This window comes from Ammodytes marinus, assembly GCF_949987685.1.
Source record: "Ammodytes marinus genome assembly, chromosome: 14".
Classification (NCBI taxonomy): domain Eukaryota; kingdom Metazoa; phylum Chordata; class Actinopteri; order Uranoscopiformes; family Ammodytidae; genus Ammodytes; species Ammodytes marinus.
Window position 1 is genome coordinate 20,437,596 of NC_137218.1, and position 9,552 is coordinate 20,447,147.

At 42.4% G+C, this 9,552-nt stretch overlaps 1 protein-coding gene across 1 annotated transcript; it reads right to left on the reverse strand.

Annotated features, from left to right (window-relative positions):
- Positions 1–278: 278 nt before the first annotated feature.
- LOC307260384 (protein phosphatase 1D-like) lies at positions 279–7,375 on the reverse strand. The gene is made up of 7 exons (XM_080040613.1): positions 6,717–7,375; positions 5,158–5,386; positions 4,539–4,663; positions 4,227–4,408; positions 1,877–2,104; positions 1,423–1,516; positions 279–354 (listed from the first exon to the last, which is right to left on the reverse strand). The coding sequence occupies exons 1-6, from the start codon at positions 7,261–7,263 to the stop codon at positions 1,424–1,426; spliced, it is 1,404 nt and encodes a 467-aa protein (XP_079896739.1). The 5' UTR covers positions 7,264–7,375; the 3' UTR covers positions 279–354; position 1,423.
- Between the last annotated feature and the right edge of the window lie 2,177 nt (positions 7,376–9,552).

Genomic DNA, 9,552 nt, shown 5'->3' on the forward strand with positions numbered 1-9,552 from the left:
GGGGGGGGGGGACAAAACAACACTGTTTGTATGAGAGGAGATTCAGCAAACGCACAAGGCAGAGTTGCGTTGCTGTGGTAGGACGCTGCTCTCCTCAGAGGAGCTTTTGCCTCTCTTTGGAGCGAGGGGTTGTTCACTTTGTACGCTGCTGTGAGGCCTTCTTGAAACAGAGGCAGCGCAGTCCATTTGCTTTTCAAAATCATTCACAGAGCCGTCCGAGGGGGGCAGCGTGGCCCTCGCAGAGTCAACATTGGGTAAGAGCTGCGCGGTGGCACAGAACGCTGTAGCTCCATACAACCCAAATGTCTGCTCCAAAGCGCTGGACTGCTCTGCAAGGAGGGAGGCATCACTTCGCTGAAAAAAAAATTAAATAAAAAGTATTACTTTTTTTTTTTTTTGGTCAAGAAGAAAAGAGAAAACAAACTGAAAAACTTGCAATTCATCAATGGACATTTCAAGACGAGACAGACAGATGAGTGATAACGATACAAGTGATAGTGTGGATTGTAGGGAATGTAGGCGGTAAATACAGATATTTGACTTTCAACTTACATAATGCCAACCTGTATCCTATATAATCTCATAATATACTGTATCTATAACGCTTTGCTCAAAAGTATTATTTAGGCGAAATAAGACAGATGTCATCGCCAGCTTTTCCTTCCAAAGAAAAGCATTCACCTCCTAAAAGCGTTATGGAAAGCACACATGTCGTCTTCAGATAGTGTCTTTATCATAATTAGATCAGGGGAAATATTAATAGGAATTATGTTTGTGCCATTTGTGTATCCAATAAAACTGTTTGCTAACTGTCCTCTAACTTGATATTAGGACTGAATAAAATAAACTACCCCAGGTGTGATATATCCAGTATACTGCAATTAGTGTTGGCACTGTGAATGGTCTTTTTAATAATACAAATACAAAACGGACCAACAAAATGATTCTGTTTTAGGGAAACAATCCTTGTTGATATCACTTGTTTAGCTACTATATTTGGACATAATATGGCTTCCTGCTGGGCATCAGTGAATATATTCACGCCATTTGATTGACTGGTACTCATAACGCAGTACCAGCAATTCCACTGTCTCCCCCTAGTGGCTAAAGAGGGAAGAAGCTGTAAAGATGCCCTGGCTGGCACTAACAACTTTTAATGTTTTTAATTGGTTATCTCACTTTCATTATTGACTAAAATACTGGGCAAACAGAAAGCCATTTAAAATCAATAAGTGATCTGCAGCTGAAGCCAACCAAAACTCCCAAGCAGAGAAGACTACTGAGCTTTGAGTAAAGTCTGTCATTTGTATGGGTAAATAGATGTATTTTTGCCACCAGGTTCAACTACATGGGCCTGGCAGTTCACCTAATAGATTTATTATCATCGTCGGTGGGTCAAATTGTTTAGAGCTGAGCAGTCACCTCAGGACCACTCCCGGCATGGCCATCCCTCATAATGGACTCCATATGTCTCTTCTTCTTCATGTTCAAAAAACATGTCCTCCTCAGGCTCCGTCTGTTGGCCCCGAAAACAAAGAGTGATATGTTGAAACTGATAGTCCCCCGATAGAAACGGCTGGTTATGACCTTAAGTCAACAGCCATGTTGACTGCAAACCTTCATATCGTATTTGGTGAAAGTATTACCGGTACACAAAATGACAATTAAAATGGACAGGAATACGTATACAAAACACAATACAGTGATTAGCAAACAACAAACAAACACACAAAGATAGTCAGTATATTTTTCCATTTGCAGAGTGCAGTGATTAACTCTGTATTTGGAAAATATCTGTCATTTGTCAAGATGAGTTACATGCTGCTCATCCTAATGAAACATAAAAAGGGGGATGCAGCAAAGCTCTGGCACTGACCTCTTGGACCTTGCATGTGTTGTAAGTAGTCCCTGGGCATGGAACATGGTCGATTCCTTTAGACATGTCCAAAACGATCTCATCTCGATGCATGGGGACAGGAGGGCCTTCGGGGTCCTGTAAGGCCAGGACAATAACGGTGGTGTTGTCCGCACGGAGCATGCGCTGTTTCCAAAATAGTAAAGCTGTGCATCCCAGCCGACGGGCGCACGACCATGCCTTTGGTCCCTGGAAGCAAAAAAGGGGCAACAGAAATCATTCATAACTCCCCTGTGTATTTCATAGATTCGAGGCTCTGACAGATAGGAAAATAAGAGGCAAAATAATCATATTCTGATTATATACTATTGACCATTTTTATCCTGTAAACCCATTTTGCAAACGCTTATGCAACAAGAAAAGCTGGTTAAGTTAAAGGAGCTGTAAGCGAAATGGTTCTTTTAGCTAACTTCCTGTCAGTTACTGCAGTCAGCAGTCCCCTCGCTCGTCCCTACGTCACCACATTAATGCATTGCGGTCTTCAAGCAGCAAGTTATCTAGCATCATCTCGGATCCATAAGTGTGATAAAACATGATAAAAACCAGCAAAACAGACATTGTGAAGGATTTTTACCTGCTCCGGCCATTGTAGGCACATACAGATTCACTCATCTGTTGCTCTGGCGTGCACCGGCAGTGAGACCATGGAGTGTATATAATATATATGAGTGAGACGAGTGACGGTTTGTAGCGTTCTCTCTCCTGATTGGATAAAAAATCGGGATACTACAATATTTTAATAGGGCTATTACCAGTGTTGGGAACGTTACTTTAAAAAAGTAATTAGTTATAGTTACTCACTACTTTTTCCAAAAAGTAACTGAGTTAGTAACTGAATTATTTTATAATAGAAGTAACTAGTTACCAGGGAAAGTAACTATTTGCGTTAGCCTACTATAAAAAAAAAAAAAAAAAAGTTGTATGTCAACAAATTTGGATTTTTCTGAGCAGTTTTCTCAAGTCAGTTGAAATGAGTAGAACAGACAGGTAGGCCTACTTGTAGGCTACATAACCTTCAATATTTATTGCACATCAACAGACAGCAAGAGGTTTATCCTGCACTTCAAGTAGGCCTAGCCTATTTTGTTCTCAACAAAAGTAGTAGAGGAAACTGCTGAATATACCGTGCTGATCTGCTATCACTGAAGGCCAAAAACGTCAGACTATGAAGCATGAGACGATGAGAGGAGGAGTAAGGATTTATCCTATGTTTATTTCCTTCTTTAACATGCACAGCAGCATACAGATCCCAGGAAAATAACAGTAGCAATATTCGGCTAATGATGACACGCTAAACAGCTGTTGCAACCGGCGAATCGCGGCTGTTTAATAACGTGCATAAATGATAATTTATAGAGATCGGGAAACTCCATGCACTTACTCACAAGGGCGATGCAAACAAACTCAGGGAGAGCTCGTTTCAACCGTGGATTGATAGGTGGTTACTGCGGCAACGCACACGCACTCACACAACAGAGAGAGAAAGAAAAAGAAACTTCACTAAACAGGCGCTCCGGCTGACTGACGTGACGGCGCTAACTGACAGTTATAATGTCATCCACACTGAATAAAACACATCTTAAAACAGTATAAGAACAACAATCGCTTGTCTTGTTGTTAACCCACCGGTCTCCTTTCTAGCAGTTTGTGTAGTATGGAGCCAAGGGTGCTTTCGGATTACACAGTTTATTCAATCAATTCATAGTAACGCACCGCATTTAACGTTCAGTAACGATAACGGCGTTGTAACGACGGGAAAAGTAATTACTTAGATAACGCCGTTACTGAAAAAAGAACGGCGTTACCTAACGCCATTATTTTAAACGGCGTTATTCCCAACACTGGCTATTACTGCAAATCAGAATGACTTGGAGACCTGTGATATGACGTCCGCACTCTGTTGAAGTGATTGCTGTAGGAATATGGAGTGATATAACACATATATTAACACAAATAAACCGCTCACTTCACCTTTAAGTCATCATTAGTCACGAGGCACATTGAAATTCGTCTTTTTGCATATCCCCTCTCAAGTTACCACACTTCCGAGGGGGTCAGAGCTCAGGGTCAGCCATAGTACAGCGCCCCTGGAGCAGTTTTGGGGTTAAGTGCCTTGCCAAAGGACACAATGGTAGAGATGGTGGGCACAATTAGATGTAATACCAGCCACCGCCAGTATAACAACTAACACCCTCCTGCCCGGTGCCGGAGATCGAACCAGTGACCTCATGGTTACTGGTCGGCCCCTCTCGCTCTCGGCCATCCTCCCACCCTGGTGCTCTGTATATTAGTGGCACATTGATTGACTTACCATCATTTTGTCGTGGCTATTGCACATATTGACGGCATTCTTGGGCGGCATCATGTTCCAGAGGCCGTCACTGGCGAGGATGATGTAGCGATGGCGTTTGGGGTCGAGGGTCAGCACGGTGGTGTCGGGCTCCGGAGAAACCACAAACTCTCCGCTGTAGAAATCGTAGCTCCACAGATCCCCTATCGACACATACAACAAATATTAATCACTTTTGGAAGGAATAATTGAAACGAAAATGAGTCATTAGTAATACACAGTATCATTTTGTGTACAGTGTATTCAAATGGACAAATAAGGCATCATCCCTACCGAGGGATCGAGCCACAGCCAGGAAGGGGATCTGGTCGATGACTGTACTCCTCCTCACGGGGCCGTTATGGGTCAGTCTGGGCCTCTTCCACACGACGCGGTTCACTCCAGATTTCTTCATTACGCTACAGTTACAAGAAGAAAAAAAAAGGGACTAAATCTCAAAGCAAAATTGCAAGAAAGAGGTCATACAAAAATAGAAAATACCCTCTGTCTGATGTAAGGTTTGACAGAGCCGCTAACTGTAGGTGCTGTTCAGTGCGGCTTGGCACACTTTTATTTGCGTTTCCACTGTCAGAAGTCTGGAAGGGTCCCAAAATTAGCAAGCCGGGCTGCAGCTAATTTTGTCACTCTTTCATTGGGGGACCAAGCTGTCCCAAAGGTCTCCAAAATGGTGGAGCTACACACTGCAGTCTGATGATTGGTTGACAAAATTCTGTGTGAGATAAACTGCAGTGTGTAGTCACCTCGGCAAGAGTGAAGAGCATAAACCCTGTTTACCAAGTAAAAATGCTGCCGGCAGTGGAAACGCAAGCCATATCAAGCTGTACCGTGCCGAACCGAAACCGCACCGCTTAGTGGAAACAAGGCCTATGTGGTCCTGTTCACCAAAACTCACCTGCCGCCCAGCCGTTCGATCCTTTCCTTTTCTTTAGGGAGTTCAGGTTTGTGGTCTTGCGTCACTTCGAGGGCCTTGAGTGTGACGTCAGTGTCGTTTTCTTTCACTCCCACCACCACCGCTGAATCCCCCACGTGGGCCACGTACATGTGAACCCCACGGATCACGATCACGCTGGCTGTGGTGCCCGACGTGCTGGGCAGGCCCGTGATAGTCTTGGGCCACACCGCTGGAAATGGGGGGGGGGAGGGGAGATGGTAATAAAGATAAGGATGATCAAACTCACTGATCAAACATGGTCAAAGTGTGTAGGAGAAACATTGCTGGTAGTCTCAGTATGAGCAATAACACAAAGCCAAGATGTTCATCACGGTACATTAAATCTTTACAGAACATAGTTTGAAGGTAGAACCACCTTAAAGGGCTTATATTTGATTTCCACTAGACACCAATGTTGGCATAAGCCTTTCTGTCTGAAATAAAGGGATAATTCATACCCAGGTCAGAAGCCTTTTCTGGTTGTTATAACAGATGGCAAATAGATACGTTAACACTCACGTTAACAAACGTGTAGGCTCAACTTTAGTTCAGAATGGAAGCCAGACAGACGCCTGCTTTGAGCCTGCTTAACTTAAGCAGTCAAACCTCTGAATCTTAAATATACAACACTGTATTTGAGCCCCTAGCAGCATCAACAGGAGGGCAAATAAAAGTAACAATAACATTATGTATATGTTTTTTTAAATTCGCCCACATAGACAGTTGGACCCACAAATTAAATATTACGAATGTTGTCACATAATACTATTGATGAGAGAGAGAGATCCTGCTCGCGTCCATCGGAGAGGCTGTTTCATAAAGCATGATGCCCACCGGCTTACTTGAGGGAAATCTGTCTCAGTTTATTTTTTGAGAAATTCAGTTTCATCAAATGGGATTATAGACATCTGTCTGACCCATGTTACCATAGAAACCTATTGCTGCAGAGTAGCCTCATGGTGCTTTGGCTTCTTCAGATGCATCTCAATATTACATTGTAGTGAACAGACTGATCCCTATATACAATCCTTCTTTTCCTTTGTTGTTTTATATTATGCCCCTTTAATATTCAACTGTCAATATTGTATGCTGGCTATGTACCGCTCTGTGGTTATATACTGCATCATGTGTGCATTAGTATCTCTCATGTTAATGGGCAATGCATTGTGCTACTGACAAATGAACAGTGCATGAAACACATATTATAAAGTGTCAGCAATTATAAAGCTGAATGGCCACAGCCATTAAAGCCCACTGCTTACTGTAATCCACTTACTGCCATGATAAGACCATTCATCTGTAGTGTGTAAATGTGGTATGACCAGTTAGTCGTCAGGATTGGGCATCATACCAGCTGGGTATTCGGTGGGTGCTACTGCCTCACGTGACACAGTTTAATACATCGCTGAGACTATACAGTAGGCCTATGCATTGCATTAAAATAAGCAATAAGCAGCAATAACTGGCCTACATATAAAGGGAGGGAAAAACAACAGTTCAGGTTAACTTTGGTGACTTACGTAGCTGCTTCCACATTGCATGGTGACAGGCGATGAAGCCTTTCCGTAGAGCGGCGCACACTTCGCTGTGATCATTGGACCAGAAGCCCCGCTGCCTTTTCAACAAATCCCACAGGTTCTCTCGGGCGAAGTGTGCCGCTTCTCTGCCCCCGTGGCCGTCAAACACGGCGAAAAACGCCACAGACTTCCGAGTGTCGACTACGTGCTCTGCTGCAGCGGCGACTTTTACGTCCGACGCCGGTTCGCTGTTGTTGCCCCTGTCCTCCTCGCTCGACACGCTCTCTACCCACATTGCAGAAGCCGGGCCAGACTCCGTTTCCTCAGCAACAATATGGTCGTGTGGCTCATTTTCAGTCTGTTTTGAAGGGTCGCTCTCCTCCGCTTTCCCCTCTCCCCTTTCGTGCCCCTGAGACTTCAGATAATCTTCGGCAGGCGACGGCGTTTGCGGCGGCTCGTACTCGATTCGTATCTCGACAACATCCTCCATGTATTTCCTCCCTCCTTGTTCGGAGAATGCGCTCATACGAAACACTATCGACTCGTCCATGGTTCGCAAACGCCGAATTATAACAACCTAAGCGTTAAAATAAGACATGTAGTTGCTGCTAGCTGTAGCTTCCGAGCTAAATTTTTTGAACCGATGTTTTGCCGCGATTGTATGGCCGACGGCTTCCTTCCTTTTTGTTTATCTTCTCCGAGACGTCCCGCTCTACGTGATGACGTACCGTGGTTTTTCCACCTATCAACTTCGCAAACACGCATGGCACGCCTGGCTGTCATGCTGCTTTTGCTGTCCCTCGAAGGCCTTGATATCAAATACATCGATCACATTACAGACTATAAAAACAATGCAAATAGTCTTGAAAGTGTCCCCTTTTTGTTAGTCACTCGATGATGATATTATCCTCAGTTTGTCAAAAACGAATCCCAGCTGCTGTCTTGTGTGCTTTTCCATTTTTATGATAGCCTATCTCAAAAGTAGCCTACTCTTTTGAATTCGATGCTTCATGACATGAGGAGCCTAGCTAATTTTACACATTTTTCACTCCAGTTACGACAGCCAAAGTAATTTAACAATTAGCCTATCTATTTTAATGTTTCGACCTAAGACTAGGCTATAGCCTATATTTTCTGAAGCAATATTAATCAACAGCAAATTGTAGATGATAATGTAGTTTTTAAATATCAGGAAAATGGCCATTAATTAGGCTATAGGCTACCTGGCTGTTAATTAGCCAGCTCAAAACTTAGCAAAACCCATCTGCTCAAACACTAATGTAGGCCAAAGTGCTCGACAGAGAAGAAGTAGTAGTTTTAGAACATGTCAGAAAAAAACACACGTGTTAATCAACAAGCCCAATTAGGTTGATAAAACAAGAATATGCTGCATTGCCTATGCCAAAATCCATTTTGTGGTCTAACAGCCTCAATTGCAGTCTGACCTTTTACACACTCGTGACAACTTGAGATAGGCATACAATTTCTCCCCAAATATGTACAAAGCCAAGAAGTGAAGTCCTATTAGCCTACTGAATGTGAAGATTCACAGTCACACTTATTAATCTGGCTATGCATTTCAAAGGATTCAACAATTTTATAATCGGCTATCACTAGAATAGCATGGTCATAGTTTGGTTTGTTTGACTACACATTTGTTGTGTTTGCCTGAGCTGTTGATCAAGTAGTGCTACAGTAATTCCAGGTGGAGGCAGTGTTATTCAATCAAATAACCTTCATGTACGTACCCCCATTTTTCACATCCACACAAATGATTTAAAAATGGCCACGGCAACAGCCAGACATCTTGTTTTTTAATCATTATAATAATCAAGGGATCTCTTATGTGGTAGGCTACCTATATGAACATTGTATTACAGTATTGTGATGTATGGTCTTCATATGGACACCACTTTAACATCCAGTATCATACCACACATATTGATTATGATTTGACAAGATATTCACCACCCATGGGTTGTTTTGTATTTCTTATGCACTGTTAGTGAATGTGTGTGTATGAGTGCATTTATGTACCTGAGGTCACAACTGAAAGTGTGCTCTGTGCTGGCAGTGCAAGTGTATTCAGTGCCTGTGTCTGCGTGTATAATGCCTTTCAGGACTTTGACAGGTGTAGTTATTGACATTGCAATGACATAATGTTGTTTTGATTCCATAAACACAATTCATTGTATGATATAGGCTAAGTTCATAAAAGAAAAGAAAAACCCAAAATGCAAGTAACTCAATGCAAACTAACTCATACTCATTTATACTACATTCTTTCCATGATGTTGGCATCTTTGTATAGTTAAGCATTATTTGTACATATATTTATATAAATATCTGTCTTTACTTCATGTGCATGCATACCTTACCATATCACACTATTCTATTCTACAGTACGGTATTTTAGTCTAATCTACGTTTTATTTTATACAAGTATGCGATTCTCTTGTGAATTCTTCTTAATACATTTTTTTGATTGTATGTCGCTTTTTTCGCCGGGAGACGGAGATTTAGGACTGTCATTACCACTGACTGCAACTGCATTTGTTGTGCATATGATAAATAAGGAAAGTCGAAATTATACATTCCTCTCATCATCTATTAATCTGTGCGCTCCGCTGATGGATTTCTTCTTTTTCTTTCAGGGAAAATCTTTCCATTTGTCTCTTGTGTGTCAGAGAGAAAGATTGTGCGACAGAGTACGCATTTTAAGGGGAAGAAATTGAACATGTCCCTCATTATGCTTTCTCTCAGTGTCTCCAACCAGGCTTTATCCCTTAATGCTCAAAGCCTTTGACCTTGACTTTAACTCTGAAAACCCCATGCTTTA

Bases quoted from the DNA above. Each gene is read 5' to 3' on its own strand.
- LOC307260384 (XM_080040613.1), bottom strand. From the start codon at position 7,263: ATGGACGAGTCGATAGTGTTTCGTATGAGCGCATTCTCCGAACAAGGA. The intron at 5,387-6,716 runs GTAAGTCACCAA...CCCCATTTCCAG, and splicing joins TGCAATGTGGAAGCAGCTAC to CGGTGTGGCCCAAGACTATC. The intron at 4,664-5,157 runs GTGAGTTTTGGT...TTGTAACTGTAG, and splicing joins ATCGAACGGCTGGGCGGCAG to CGTAATGAAGAAATCTGGAG.